Source organism: Chrysochloris asiatica, unplaced genomic scaffold, assembly GCF_000296735.1.
Source record: "Chrysochloris asiatica unplaced genomic scaffold, ChrAsi1.0 scaffold00026, whole genome shotgun sequence".
NCBI lineage: Eukaryota > Metazoa > Chordata > Mammalia > Afrosoricida > Chrysochloridae > Chrysochloris > Chrysochloris asiatica.
The window spans coordinates 5,512,508-5,528,856 of NW_006408544.1; the positions used below are offsets into that span (position 1 = coordinate 5,512,508).

The following is a 16,349-nucleotide window of genomic DNA, read 5'->3' on the forward strand; positions in this document are numbered from 1 at the left end:
ATATATATATATATCATGAAACTTGTAGGTTTTTAAGCTCCCATGTTGTTGTTAAGCACCATCGAGTGGGTCCTGACCCATAGGGACCCTATATAGGGTTTCTGAGGAGCAACTGGTGAGCTTGAACCTCCAACTTTGTGGTTCAAATGACTTTGCAGTCCAGCGTATTAACCCACAGTGCCACACCAGGACTCCCAGCTCCCACAGTAAGGATAATTTACATGTACTGTTTCTGAATAGAAATCATGTGTAGAAAATTATCTCAAATTTTTAAAGCAGTTCTCATGGCGACTATTACTGTCCTTGTTCACAAGTAAATATATCAAGGCTTAAGGGTTAATTATTGTACCTAAGTTTTTATAACTAGCAGAACTGAAATTTATTCCACATTTGCCTCTAAAACCCATGGCTCTTTCCACTGACATATTTAATATTATCTTGTACTTATTTCAACCATAGCACCCTAATCAGTATTTATAGTTATCTGCTTACTATCTGTTTTCCAATATATATTCATTTATTATTTAGTCAGTGCCAAATCAATATTTACTTAAATAAATGAATGGATAAATGATTAAATGTTATCCCTCCAGGGTGGATAGTTGATAATAATTCTTGGCTATAGAATTTTGGCATGGTATATCAGAAAGTTTTCCTGATACGTCAATGTAATGAATTCTAAATACATTTCTTTATTATTAATATTGCTAGCATCAAAACCTAACATTTTTAACATTTTACGTTGGTTGTTGATCAGGTCTTCCTGTGGCCACAAGCTTCCAGAGAAGGTCTAATAGTGATATCCATAGCAAAGACACAGTTTTGGCTACTTTTGCATTCTGAGTTTTCTAAGCTAATGGAAAAAGAATTAAAATCCTCTAAATGTTTTCCAAAAATTTCCCCAAATCCATTGATATCAAGTCGATTCCAACTTACAGCTACCCTATAGCCTCATGGGATTTCCAAAGCTATAAATCTTTACAAAAGTAGACAGCCATATCTTCCTCCTGGCAGAGCTTCTAGTGGATTTAAACTGTGGACTTTCCAAATAGCAGCTGAGCTCTTTTTAATCACTGTATCACCAGGGCTCCTGTTTATTCAGACTTAGTCAATTTCTATGCCGAGCAAATGATCTAAGAATCTGGACTACAGGAAGATGAATGTAGCACAAGGGTTGGAGGAAGACTCATTAACAACTGGTGATACGTAGATGATACCATCTGGCTTGCTGAAACTGAAAAGGATTTGAAGCACTTAATGATCAACACCAAATTCCTTCAGAATGGATGGTACTTCAACATAAAGAAAAAAAAAATTCTCATAACTGGACCCATAAGCAACATCAGGATAAATGTAGAAAGATTGAAGTTGTCAAGGATTTCATTTTACTTAAACCCGTATCATGGAAGTAGCAGTCAAATCAAATGATATACTGCATTGGGCAAATCTGCTGCAAAAGACTTCTTTATTTTAAAGTGTTAAAAATCCAAGATGTTACCTTGAAGACTTAGCTATGTGTGACCCAAGCCATGGTATTTTCAATTGCCTCCGATGCATGTGAAAGTTGGAAAATGAATAAATTATACTGAAGAATTTATTCATTTTTAAATTATGGTGCTGAAGAATAATAGGGAACATACTATGGACTGCCAGAAGAATAAACAAATCTGTCTTGGAAGAAGTACAGACAGATTGCTCCTTAGAAGCAAGGATGGTGAAACTTTGTCTCAGAAGGGGCCAGTCCCAGGAGAAAGACATCTTAGTAAAGCAAAGGGTCGGCGAAAAACAGGTAGACCACCAACAGTATGGACTGTTATAGTGGCTGCAACAATAGGCTTAAATATGAAAATGACTGTGAGGATGGTATAGGACAGGGCTGTTTTTCATTCTGCTGAACACAGGGTCATCTAACAAACACAATAACAACAACAAATGTCTTCCAAGGGCCTGGTGGTGCAATAGGTAGCAATTGACTGCTAACTGAAAGGCTGGTTGTTCAAACTTACTAGTGGCTCTGAGGGAGAAAAGACCTGACAATCTCATCCCCTAAAGATTAGAGCTAGAGTCCTGGTGTGGTGTTGTAGGATAAGCACTACACTGCTAACCACAAGGTCGGCAGCTCAAACCCACCAGTCGCTCCTTGTAAACTCTATACAGGGATCGCTATGAGTTAGAATCAACTCAACAGCACTTACCAACAACAATGACATAGATTAGCATTTAGGAAACCCTATCGGGAATTTATACTCTGTCTTATGGGGTCGCTGAAAGTCAGAATTGACTGCTCAACACAAAACAACAACAATAGTCTTCCATATCAACTCAGCCTCTTGAAATATTACTTAGGAAGAAGATAGAAAATCTACATTTGTAGGACTTGGAGCAAGTCTACACAAAACTTTCTCACTATACAGACTAGCCTCTTACCTTGTTGTTGTTGTTGTCAGGTGCCATCGAGTCAGAACCGACTCATAGTGACCCCATGCACAGCAGAACGAAACAATGTCCGATCCTGGGCCAACCTCACTACCGCTGCCACACTTGACGCTGGCTGATCCATCTCGTTGGGGGTCTTCCTCTTTTTCTCTGACCCTCCACCTTACCCAGCATGACATCTTTCTCCAGCGACTGTTGTCTCTGGACAATGGGTCCAAAATAGGAGAGACGAAGCTTAGCCATCTTGGCCTCCAAGGAGCACTCTGGTTGTACTCTTCCAAAACAGATCTATTGGTTCTTTTGGCAGTCCATGGCACTTTCAGTATTCTCCTCCAACACCACAACTCAAAGGCATCAATTCTTCTACGATCTTCCTTAGTCACTGTCCAGCTTTTGCATCCATATGAGGTTATTGGCTTGGGTCAGGCGCACCTTAGTCCTCAAGCTGACATCTCTGCTCTTCAATACTTTAAAAAGTTCCTGTGCAGCAGATTTGCCTAATGCAATACGTCGTCTGATCTCCTGACCGCTGCTTCCGTGAGTGTTGACAGTTGATCCAAGAAAAATGAAGTCCTTGACAACTTCAGTCTCTTCTCCAATGATAAGAATGCTGTTTATTGGTCCAGTGGTGAGGATTTTTGTTTCCTTAACATTGAGATGTAATACATATTGAAGGCTGTGCTCTGTGATCTTCATAAGTATATGTTTCAAGTCCTCTTCACTTTCAGCAAGCAAGGTTGTATCATCAATACATCGCAGGTTGTTAATGAGTCTTCCACCAATCCTGATGCCACGTTTTTCTTCATAGAACCCAGCTTCTCGTATTATTTGCTTAGCACACAAATTAAACAAGTATGGTGAAAGAACACAACCTTGTCGCACACCTTTCCCAATTTTAAAACATTCAGTGTTCCCATGCTCTGTTCGAACAACTGCTTCTTGGTCCAGGTACAGATTTCTCAGAAGTACAATTAAGTGTTCTGGAATACTCATACTTCTCAATGTTGTCCACAGTTTGTCATGATCCACACAATCGAAAGCCTTCACGTAGTCAATAAAGCATAGGTAAACATCCTTCTGGTATTCTCTGCTTTCAGCCAAGATCCATCGGACATCCGCAATGCTATCTCTCGTTCCATGGCCTCTTCTGAATCCAGCTTGAATCTCTGGAAGTTCTCTGTCAATGTATGATTGTAGCCGTTTCTGTATTACCTTTAGCAAAACTTTACTTGCCTCTTATCTTAGCAGAGCCTGAACTGTAAAGAAAAGGCAATTTCTGAGCTATCCCCATGATTTGTTTTAGGCTTTTTTCCCTTCTCTTGCTGTGCTTTCAAACAAATTAGACATAATTTGAAATATTAAATAGGAAATTATCTTAGGTAAAAGATATTGCTCTCAAAGGTAGGTATGTGGTATATTGTATTCTGTGAGACATCTCCTGTTCCTTCTTGGTAAATTAATGAAGGCTTCTATAAGAATAAGAATACCATTTCAGTGTTGATGTATATAGTTGAGACAGAAAAACAAGTCTAGTTTTACTGGCTAAAGAGAAGGTTTAGGCTTAGGTCATGTCAATAACCATTTATTCACTCAAATTTACTTATTGTTGTTGTTAAGTGCCGTCGAGTCGATTCCGACCCATAGCGACCCTGTACAGGGTTTCCGAGGGTGTAAATCTTTACAGGAGTAGAAAGCCTCATCTTTCTCCCGCGGAGTGGCTGGTAGTTTCGAACCGCTGACCTTAAGGTTCACAGCCCGATTCGTAACCACTACGCTACCAGAACTCCTTAAATTTACTTATAGAGCACCTAAAATGTGCCAAGCACTGTTTTAAATAGTACAGATATAACAACAGTGAAACAAAATACGCACATATGAGTCCTCATAAAGTCAATAGTTTGGTTGTCTTTATATTTACTAAACATCTATTTTCCATCATTCATCTGTCATTTTGTTGTACTGTGGTGGTTTGTGATGCTAGAAGCTATACCTGTTGGTATTTAAAATTCTTGTGACATAGCTTCCAGCACACTTATGGATTGCAAGAGAACATTGTCAGAAATAATGCCAGAAGATGAGCCCTTCAGGTTGGAAGGCACTCAAAGTAAAGTTGACCATAACGATGGTGATGAAGTAAGGTATTGGGGACCTTCATTTGCTAATTGAGCACAACACAAATTGAGAAGAAACAGCTGCAAATATCCATTAATAATCAGAATGTGGAATATGCTAAGTATGAATCATCAAAAAGGAAATGGAACTTATATTGAGGTGCAAGCCATATTGAAGGTTGTGGTCTTTCATCTTCATCCTAAGTATTTAAAGTCCTCTAAGCTTTCAGCAAGCAAGGTTGTATCATCTGCACATTGCAGGTTGTTAACTAGTCTACTTCCATCTGATGCTATGTTCTTCTTCATATAAGCCAGCTTCTTGGATTATTTGCTCAGCATATTGACTGAATAAGCATGGTGAAGCATACAACCTTGGCATACACCTTTGTTCTGTTCTAAAGATGAGCAGTGTCTCCTTGTTCTGTTAGAACAACAGCCTACTGGTCTATGTACAGATTTCTCAAGAGCATAATTAAACATTTCAAAATACTCAGGAATGGGCACACATATGGATCTCTTGTAATCAATTGGCCAGGTAGCTATCTTCCAAATTTCTTGGCATAAATTAGTGAGTGCCTCCAGTGTTGCATCAGTTTGTTGAAATATTTCAGTTTGTATTCCATCAATTCCTGGAGCCTTGTTGCCAATGACTTCAGTGCACCTTGAAGTTCTTCATTCAGTGGCATTGACTTGTGATCAGATGCTACACCTCTTGAAATATTTGAACATCAACCATTTCCTTTTGGTACAGTGACTGTATTCCTTCCATCTTCTTTTGATGTTTTCTGCATCATTAAATATTTGCCCTAAGAATCTTTCAGTGTTGGCAATTTGAGGCTTGAATTTTTTCTTCAGTTCTTTCAGCTTGAGTAATGATGAATGTGTTTTTTAGTTTTCTTACTTCAATCTTTGCACATTTCATTATAAAACAATTTCATCTTCTTGAACTTCCCTCTGAAAGGTTCTGTTCAGCTCTATTATCTACTTTCTTCATTTGCTTTAGCATCTTAAGCTGGAGAACAAGTTTCAGAGTCTCTTCTGACATCCATTTTGGTCTTTTCATTCTTTTTTGTCTTCTTAATGACCTTTTGATTTCTTCCTGTATGATGTCATTACATAACTCTTTTGGTCTTTGGTCATTAGTATGTAATGCATCAAATTTGTTTTTGAGCTGATGTCTAAATACAAGTACAATATATTCAATGTCATATTTTGGCTCTTGTGGACTTTAATTTTTTTTTCTTTAGCTTCAGCCTGAACTTGTATGTTAGCAATTGATGGTCTGTTCCACAGTCTGCCCCTGGCCTTGTTTTGGCTGATGATGTGGAACTTTTTCACTGTTTCTTTCCACAGATACAGTCAATTTGATTTCTGTGTATTCTATCTGGTGAGGTCCATGTGTACAGTCATCTTTTATGTGGTATAAAAGAGGTATTTTCAATGTTCAATGAACAAGTCATTGAACTTGTTCAATGTTCAATGAACATGTCCTTGGTCCTTCAAAATTCTATCATGTGGTCTCCAGTGTCATTCCTATCACCAAGGCCATATTTTCCAACTACTAATCTTTCCTCTTTGTTTCCAACCTTAGCACTCCAATCACTAGTAATTATCAATACATGTTGATCGCATGTTTGATCAATTTCAGACAGACTGAAAAACTTTGAAGAATTCTTCAGTTTCATCATTGCTAGCTTTAGTAGTTGTGCATACATTTTAATAATAACAGTATAAACTGGTCTTGCTTGTAAGCTAATAGGCATTATCCTATCACAGACAGTATTATACTTCAAGATAGATCTTGAAATGTTTTTTTTTTGATGATGAATGTGACTCTACTCCCAGCATAGTAAATCCTATGATTGTTAGATATAAAATGGCAAATACCAGTCTATTTCAGCTCATTAATACCTAGGATATAGATCTTTATGCATTCCATCTTCCAAATTTCCTAGATTCATACTTTGTACATTCTACGTTCCAGTTATTAGTGGATATTTACAGCTCTTTCTCCTCATTTTGAATTGTGCCCCACCAGCAAATGAAGGTCCTGCAAGCTTTAATAAATTCACGGCATCTTGGTCAACCATACTTTGCAGTGGCAGCTCTTTCTAGTTGTATTTTGAGTGCCTTCCAACCTGAGGGACTCATCTTCCGGCACTATATCTGAAAGTATTCTGGTGCTGATAGTGTTCCATTACTATTCATACAGTTTTCAATAGCTAAACACTCAGAAAGAGTCCATCTTTCCTTCTTCCTAGTGTGTCTTAGTCAGGAAGTTCAGCTGAAAACTGTCCACCATGGGTAATCCTGCTGGTATTTAACATACTGGCGGCATAGCTTCCAGCATCACAGCAATACACAAGCCACCACAGTACGACAAACTGATAGACAAGTGGTGTATCCTAAAAGTAGACCAAGGCTTACTACTACCCTTAATAGTGACCCTAGTCCTAACCATAACCTTAACAAGAAACAAAGTTATAAGCCTGGCCCAGATCTAGGCATAGTCCTAACCCTGACTCCTTAATCCTACCCACTGCTACCCAACACCTTTGCCCCCCGCCTCCCACCAAAGTCATTTAAGACAGGAAAGAAAAGACCAAAATGGATGTCAGAAGAGACTCTGAAACTTGCTCTTGAATGTAGAAAGCTAAAGCAACAGAAAGAAATGAGGAAGTAAAAGAGGTGAACAGAAAATTTCAAAGGGCAGCTCAAGAAAACAAAGTAAAGTATTATAATGGAATATGCAAAGACCTGGAGTTAGAAAACCAAAGGCTACAATATGATCAGCATTTCTCAAGCTGAAAGAACTGAAGAAAAATTCAAGCCTCTGGCTGCAATATCGAAGGATTCCTTGAGGAAAATATTGAATGATTCAGAAAGAATCAAAAGAAAAAAGGAAGGAACACACAGTCATAGTACCAAAACAAATCTGTCGATAATCAATCATTTCAAGAAGTACCATATATTCAAAAACCGATGGTATTAAAGGAAGACGTCCAAGCAGTACTGAAGGCACTGGTGAAAAACAAGGCTCCAAGTATTGACAGAACACAGATTGAAATATTTCAACAATCTGGTGCAGCACTATAAGTGCTCACTCATCTATGCCAAGAAAATTGGGAAGATTGGGCAACCATTGGAAGAGATCAATATTTGTACCCATTTAAAAAAAGTGACCCAATAGAATGTGGAAACCATTACATGTCATTAACATGACATGCAAAAAAATAAAGTGGGGGGAGAATTGGAATAAGAGCCCCACAGCTGTGAGGCTAAACACCTGTGTGACTGAGTCTATGGCACATAAGCACCACCACCTATGGGTACTGGAGACAATGCAATTTTTTACATAGGAGCATTGTTCTAATCCACATACCAGGCGATGTGAGAATTCAAGTCACACTACCTTAGTAAATTACTGAGACCAGCTCAACTTATAGCTGAGGACAAAATAATTTATGATGACTAATAGAGAAGGATGAACATGGGTACCAGTGTGTCTTCAAGATCAAGTGCATTTACTGGAACTGTAAGTGATCCCAATAACCTTCTTCATCATTAATGTTTCTCCCTTACAAAATGAAGCTGATTAGAGGAGCTACTTCTGAATCGGTATGGAGAAGTGGATCTACATAGCAAAAGGGTTGGGCTGTGGCAACCGTGGAGAGATATCATTACATTCTCACTTCAAAAAATTGTCATATAACTTCTAGATGTATAGTTAGCTGACAATCTCCAACCACAGTGACTTTGAGATTCATTGCAGATTTTGAGCCAAGGTCACAATTTTCCCAAGCCACCTACAGACAAAACTAAGCATGACATGCATGGATACTGTTGTTGTGAAGTGCCGTCGAGTCGGTGCCGACCAATAGTGACCCTGTACAGGGTTTCCGAGGAGCAGCTGGTGAACTTGAACCACCGACCTTGCAGTTCAAACAGCTTTGCAGTGTGGTGCATTAACCCACAGCGCCACACCAGGACTATTAGGGTCTGGCTATTTCTTCCCAACACGAATGAGTCCTCCTATAGGCAAACATTTCGATAGAGATTTCATGAATTGGCTGAGACTCTGTCAGGTCTACATTAAAGGCTTGTCTTCCCTTCTTTCACAGGTTTTATATTTCCATTTTGGACTGAAAGTCTTTTCTGTCAAATCCTGCTTCTCCTTTCTTTGTTGGTCACAGGCATCACTCTTCACTACACTTCTTCCACTCCTAAATTCTCAGTGTTACTTCTTGAAAACCTGATTGGATGAGTCTTGGTAAAGAGTTTAATTTTATTCTAATTACAGTAGGAAGTCGCTCAGAAATTTTAAATAGGAAGTAGTATAATCTTCAATGTGTATTTAAAAAATAACTTGGCTGTTATATATATGATGTACTGCATTAGACAAAACGGCTATACAATACCTCTTTAAAGTTTTCAAGAGCAAAGATGTCACTTTGAGGACCAAAGTCCTCTTGACCCAAACCATGATATTTTCAATAGCTTCATATGCATGTGAAAGTTGGACAATGAATAGGGAAGACCATAGAAGAATCGATGTATTTGGGCAGAATATGGAAAGTACCATGGACTGCCAGAAGAACAAACAAATTTGTTTGAGAAGAAGTAGAGTAAGAATGTTCCAGTCCCTGGAGAAGGACATCATGCTTAGAAAAGTGAAGGGTCAGCAAAAAAGAGGACGATCCTCAACGAGATGGACTGACACAGTAGCAACAGTAATGGGCTCAAGTGTAACAACAGTTATAAGGATGGTACTACAGGATCAGGCAGTGTTTTGTTCTATTGTCGATAAGGACATTGAGTTGGAACTGACTTGATGGCACCTAACAACAACAAAGAAGCACCTATCGAGTGTCATCAGAGTGGTTTTCACCTCCAAGGAGTTCAAAAGAGTAGAAAAGACAGGTATATAAATATAGTCTAATATACATATAATTGAAGATTATACAAGATCAGAAAAGGGAATGATTAATTAATTATGCCTGATGATATATATAAATGTAGAAAATTATGGTAGCATAGAGCAAGTATACCTAATATAAATAGAGGTGAAAAGGAAAAAATGACATAAAATTTCCTTAAGGGATAACATCTGGGCAAGTTTTAATGGACATTTAGGAATTTTCCAGAAAAGGATGAAAGACAGAAAGGACATCACATTACACAGAAATTATTTTTAAATCCTCACTGAAATAACCACAACTATTCCTTTCTCATTCCATAAGCTTCTTCCTAGGAGCACTTTATTTGTAAATATTATGCCAGCTTGTAAGTCCTTTTTAAAAAGGTTCTCTTTCCTACCATAGTGTGGCTCATTCCTCCTCCAGTGGTACCAGCTAGTTCTCAACTAGGGAACTCATCTATATAAGTCAGCACAATGGGATGCTAGATACACATTTTTTCCCCCAGCAGCCAGTGATTTTAGGAAGTCTTAGAGATTAAAATAAACATAGCAGGAAGTTCAAAGGAAACTATTCTTAAATGAATCTTGGCAGCACCTACATCTTCAGATATCAGTATTCAGCCACCACATCACAGCCCTAATGAGAAGGCATGCAGGCTGTGTGCTCTTGGCTTAAGTTTGTTCTGTTGAGTGAAGAACATATCATACAATCTCTAGGACATTTAAGGACAGGAAATCATATACAGCCAAGTCACATGGATAGCTGAACAGAACATTAAGGAAACAACACAACTGCCTATCTCTTTGGTCTACATGATCCCTTATCTCTCTTTCTTATCTCCACTCTGCTTTTCTATGCTTACTCATGGCTTTGTAGCTATTCCATGACTTAATCTAGCATGTGGCTTTAATTACCATCCTAATTCTGACCTTGCACCATAGCTGCCTACCCCAACTCCTTCACTTTGCCAGGAAGCTCTGACTATTTCAGAGTCATGTGCATACGTTTGTGTGCCTGTAATAGAAAGACCTCTGTTATCTGAGGTAGAAGTTGCCAGCGATTAAATCATCAACAGTTAACAGATTTTATTGGGGCTCTTTATCTGGTCTTCGGAAAATGACTTTTGACCCTATTTTCTCCACTTATAGTATGAGGACAATACCTAAATAAGCAAACTGTTTTAAGGAATGAGTGAACTAATGTGTGAAAATCACCCAGAATTGTACCTAAAAGTCTCTAGGTGGTACAACAGTACTCAAATATTAACACACTGGCAGTTCAAATTCATCCACAGACACCTCAGTCTTCAGTATGGATTCCCTGTCAATGTAAAGAAAACAAAAACCCTCAAAACTGGACCAATATATAACATCATGATAAATGGAGAAAAGACTAAAGTAGACAAATACTTCGTTTTGCTTAGATCCACAATCAACACTTAGGAAAGCAGACAAAAGATAAATTACATATTCCGTATAAGAATTGATGCTTTTGAGTTATGGTGTTGGAGGAGAATATTGAAAGTGCCGTGGGCTGCCATAAGAACCAATCAATCCGTTTTGGAAGAAGTGAGAAGTCAGAGTGCTCCTTGGAGGCCAAGATGGCCAAACTTCGACTCTCATACTTCGGACATATTGTCAGGAGGGACCAGTCGCTGGAGAAGGATATGATGTTTGGTAAGGTGGAGGGTCAGAGAAAAAGAGGAAGACCCCCCAATGAGATGGATTGGCCAAGTGGCAGCATCAATGGACTCAAGCGTGGCAACAGTAGCGAGGTTGGTCCAGGATCGGGCAGTGTTTTATTCTGCTGTGCATAGGATTGCTATGAGTAGGTACCGACTCGATGGCACCTAACAACAACAACAATTATGCTAGGCAAATCTGGTGCACAAGACCTCTTTAAAATGTTAAAGGGGGGAAGAAGGTAGAATAACAAGGTAGATAGGGGAGCACTGAGACAGGATTGCACGGGGTATATAGGACAGATGTAAGTAATGATGCATGTTCAACCTTAGGACAACAGGGCTCTGAGATACAAGGATCAAGGAATTAATTAACTAAAATGCTTGAATGCCTTATGTATATTGGTTTCCCTTGTCTACTACTGTAAAATGGACACTTGAGTTGGATAGAAAGGAATGTTGACAAACACTATTACACAAAACTTATAAGCCCATCTTCAGCCTATAACTGATTGGAATACCTAAAAGGGGTTCTAGAATGTGCCCAGTGAAATAGGCCTCCTGCGGAGACTTTGCAGGGTACAGGACCTTAAGTGGAATCCTGAGTCCAATCCAGAACCTTCTGAGGTGAGACATTCCTACTAGAAAGGAAAAGCAGACCAGCCTGGAACAGCTAGGGTGACAGAAGATACCTCTCCAAGGAAAGGTCATCAGGAAAAACCCAAAACAAAAAAGGCAGTATAACTGGCTACTACAAGACTAAGCAAGTTGTTTGCCAGGAAGCCATCAAGGCAAACAATCAAGTTTCTTCAGGATAAAAACCCCCGTTTAAGACTGAAACTCAAAGGGAACACACAAATAAGCATGTAAGCTTGCTGACAATCACATTGGTGTACCGGTAAGTGGAAGAAGGGGAAAGGTAGCAATGAAGAAACAGGCTGAGTTCAACCACGGTCCACTGACTCCTGTTGACCTGGAGATGAGAGAGAGAAGAGGAAGGGCTGGGGACACCTGAGCCTGCGGACAAGGACATAGCCACAGAGGGCTATAACTCAGAGTGAAGCATCCAGTTGATATGAAGTGAGAGGAGGTGCACAAGAACACCCAAAGTTGCAGACAGTACCCATTTGACCTAGCCTCAATGGCTTGATAATCAGAACTCGACTAGAGGAAGATGGAAAAAAAAGAACAAAACAATTTTTGATAAAGGAAACAAAGGTAAATTGCTACAATTTGATGAACTTGACCTATACTCATAGAGGTAGTAACTCTAAATATCAACAGAAAGGGAAGGAGTCTTCACATCAAGTATCAATGCTATCCCCTTTGTACATAGAGTAGATAGGGATGGGCAACTTAGACACTGGCTACTTAACATGAGGGGGCGATAAAGGCAAGAAGTGGCTGGCTTACAAGGTTTCAAGGGGGAGCTTAGTTTAATAGTGTGTGGGGGAAAAAAAACTGAATAGTTTTCATCTTGTCTAGATGGGTCTGGTTAAAAGAGATGGGGATAAGATTCTTATGATTCAACTGTGAGTAATGTTATCATGACTAATTGCGACTGTCACAATTGTAAAGGTAGAAGTTTTGTATCAAAAATGGGGAAGTAATTAATCTTACAGTCTAGAAACAAAGGATCCTAGGACCATCAAGGGAGAAGAGCACAAATGGAATGCGAGACCTTATCCAGAGAAGCAGCAAAACCAGAGATGGAGGCAGAGATGGGGACATGGAGAGAGGGAGCAGCTGAGAACTCTAGATTCATGGGAAGAGAGAGACTAAGAGCTGGCGACCAGGAGGCCGACTTGCAGAATGTGCCATTTGGTGGTGTAAATTATTATGGTTGTTTTTTTTTTTTTTAAAAAAAAGAGCTACATTTCCCTGGCATACAGCTATAGAATAGACACTGGAGGGGAGAGAAAGAAAGAGCCAGAAATACTACCATAGAAAGCTTGTAAGTCCATCTTCTGTCTAAAACTGACTGGAATACCTAAAAGGGGGATACAACGTGTCCAGTGAAGGAGGCTTCCTGCGGAGCCCTTGCATTACACAAGACCACAGATGGAATCCTGAACAGCATCCAGAATCTTCTGAGGGGAAAGTTCCACTTGAAAGGACAAGCAGACCAGCCTGGATGGGCAGAAGAACAGAAGATATGTCCTAAAAGAAAGACTGACAGGAAAAACACAAAACAATATAGGCAAGCCAACTGATTACTACAAGAACAAACAAGTGGCTTGCCCAGGAGACATCAAAGCAAGTGGTCGGGTCCCCCTCAAGGCAAACCCCCTTCTAAGACTAAGGCTCAACGGGAATGCATGCTCTGATTGGTGATCACTTTTGTCACCAACAAGGGGAAGTGAGGGAAAAACAGCAATGAAGCTATGAACTAAGCCCTACAACACTCAATAGACTCCTGTGAACCCAGATGGAGACTTGGTTGGCCAGCAGTGTGCCAAGTCCAGGGGACTCTTGGACCCAGAGACAGTGACATGGCCACAGAGGACTAGAGTGAAGAATGAAGCATCCAGCTGATAAGAAGAGAGGACATAAGTACATCCACACTTGCAGATAATACCCACTTGAACTGGCCACAACGGCTGGCTGATCAGAGCTCAAAAAGAAGACGAAAGAAGGGGGAAAAAAGAGAAGAATCTGACACAATTTGATGAACTTGACACACACCTGTGGAAGCAATAGCCCAAAAGAGTGAACAAATCTTCACAGCGAGGATCATTCCCACCTCCACCAAACACAGAGAGGACAGGGATGGACAACTTGGACATTGGCTACACAGAATGGGGGGTGGGTGGGCTACAGAGGCAAGAAGTGACTGGCATACAAGCTTTCAAGAGGGAATCTAGATTCAGAGGGCGTGGAGCAACGTGGAATGTCCACTGAGTGATATCCATTCTGCCTAGTTAGGGCTGATAAAAGGAGATGCAGATAGGTTCCTTGCGATATAATAGCAAATAATTGTTATCAGGACTGATTGTTAGGGCTGGAAATGTAAAGGTGGACATTTTGGGGCATAGGGAGGGGAGTGATTAACCTTACTGTCTAGGAACGGAGGTCCCTGGGACCATCGAAGGAGAAGAGCAGAGAGTGGAATCCTACCCAGAGAAGCAGTGATACCAGGGATGGAGGCAGAGACGATGACATGGGGAGATGGAGCAGCTGGAGACTTTGGATCTGGAGAGGCAGAGGTGCAGTGTGCGGACGAAAGGGGTCAGGCTTGCAGGGTGTACCCTTTGGTTGTTTGATGATGCATGGAGGGGATTATGACCATGGCAAGGAAATGATGTGTGACGGAATCAATGTGAAGCTGATGTCCTCCCATGTGAATTATCATATAATTCACAATAAAGTATTAAAAAAAAAAAGAAAAAAAGAGCTGCAGTGAATAGAGAGAAACACTGTTAACTGATGGTACATGGAGGGGATTATTAAAAAAAAAAAAAAGTTAAAGAGCAAGGCATCCATTTGAGGACTAAGGTACACCTGATTCAAGCCATGGTATTTTTAATAGCCTTGTATGCATGTGAAGTTTGACAATGAATACAGAAAGTCATAGAAAACTTGATGTATTTTAGTCATGGTGTTGGAGACAAGTATTCAAAGTACCATGGGGGGCAAGAAGAACAAATAAATCTGTGTTGGATAAAGTACAGTCAGAGCTCCTTAGAAGCCAGGATGGCAAGACGTCATCTCTCATAGTTCGGACATGTTATCAGGAGGGACCAGTCCCATATCATGGTTAGGAAATTGAAGGTCATTGAAAAAGAGGAAGATCCCCAACAAGATGGACTGGCACAGTAGAAGCACCAATGTGCTCAAGCACAATGACTGTGAGAATGGTGCAGGACAAGGCAGTATTTTGTTTTGTTATTCATAGGGTTGCTGTGAATAGAAGCTGACTCAATGGAGCTGACTCGATGGCACCTAATAATAACAACAAGGATGATTTCAACATATCATTAAACTCAGGTCCTCAAACTCCCTTCCTCCAGCTGGTTTGAGGGAGTTTGCTATTGCAGTACTTTGCCTGTCTAATTTCTCATCCACCAGTACTATTCAATGCAGGAACTTAGTAGTCATCAAGGGAGAAAAGCTGTTCTTCTCTTAACCATGGAATTTAAAAATTTTTCCTACCTGTTCCCTTTAGTTTTCTGGTTGTATCTATCTCCTGTTAAAAATCCTTGAGACCAACTGCCAATGGAAGCTTCCCCTCTGGAAACCTAAGGCCTATGATCAGTTTTTGAGACTTATTTAAGGCCAACAACTCTGTTCTTGAAGCAAAATCAGAAAAAAATATCAAACTTTGTGTCTTCATTCATGAATAGACTTGCTCCTTTTTTCCACTTCTGTCTCTTACTCTTTGCTGGGAGGGTCCATCTACAGGATAATTAATTAGGGTTAGGACAGCTGCTTAGAGATGACAATAAGACAAGAGTGGAGGAGCTTAATTTACAGGGGGAGGAAAAAGAGCCTGGAAATGTACAGAAAGAGGCATCATGGGTTACTATTAGTTTTATAAAAGTATTTTGCCTGGCTTATAAAATTAGTGACATGCAGTTGATCCTTACTCATAGTGACCCTATATAGAGTTTCTGAGACCATAAATCTTTATGGAAACAGACAGCATCATCTTTCTCCCTCAGAGCACCTGATGGGTTTGAACCACCGAACTTGAGGTTAGCAGCCCAATGCCTAACCCACAATGGCACCAGGGCTTATTACAGCAAGTAGGCCCCCAAAATTGAAGGAAGAAGTTTTGTAGTACATACAATAATCACAATATGCTGAAACATGATTTCATTTTTTAAATAAAGGTGATAACAAGTGTGCTTATTTATATAGACTGATTAGCACTGTTGCTAAGCATTGAAAGTTTGGATCTACCTCCCTCTTTCTTACTTATTTTCCATTAGGAAATCCACGACATATTTTTTCAAGCAGTAGAGGTGTGCGTCCACAAGGCCTGTGTGGAAACGTATTCTAGGGTGCCTGCAAAAGAGAATAAGAAAGGGCTTACAATCAGGTAACATGGATTCTATCCTATTACAGGTACTTCTAGTTGCTAAGTGCTACTAAGTCAGTTCTAACTCACAGCAACCCTGAATAGGGTTTTTTTGTTTTTTTTTTAAGGTTTTTATTGTGGATTGAGCGAAAGTTTACAGGGCACATCATCAGTTTCACATT

At 39.8% G+C, this 16,349-nt stretch overlaps 1 protein-coding gene across 1 annotated transcript in view; it reads right to left on the reverse strand.

Moving 5' to 3' along the window:
- The window catches only part of EIF2B3 (eukaryotic translation initiation factor 2B, subunit 3 gamma, 58kDa), a 233,225-nt gene that overhangs the window by 92,880 nt on the left and 123,996 nt on the right, over window positions 1–16,349 (reverse strand). Inside the window, exon 5 of the mRNA XM_006839846.1 lies at window positions 16,065–16,154. Coding sequence (XP_006839909.1) covers window positions 16,065–16,154 — 90 coding nt within the window. The remainder of the gene's footprint in view (window positions 1–16,064; window positions 16,155–16,349) is intronic.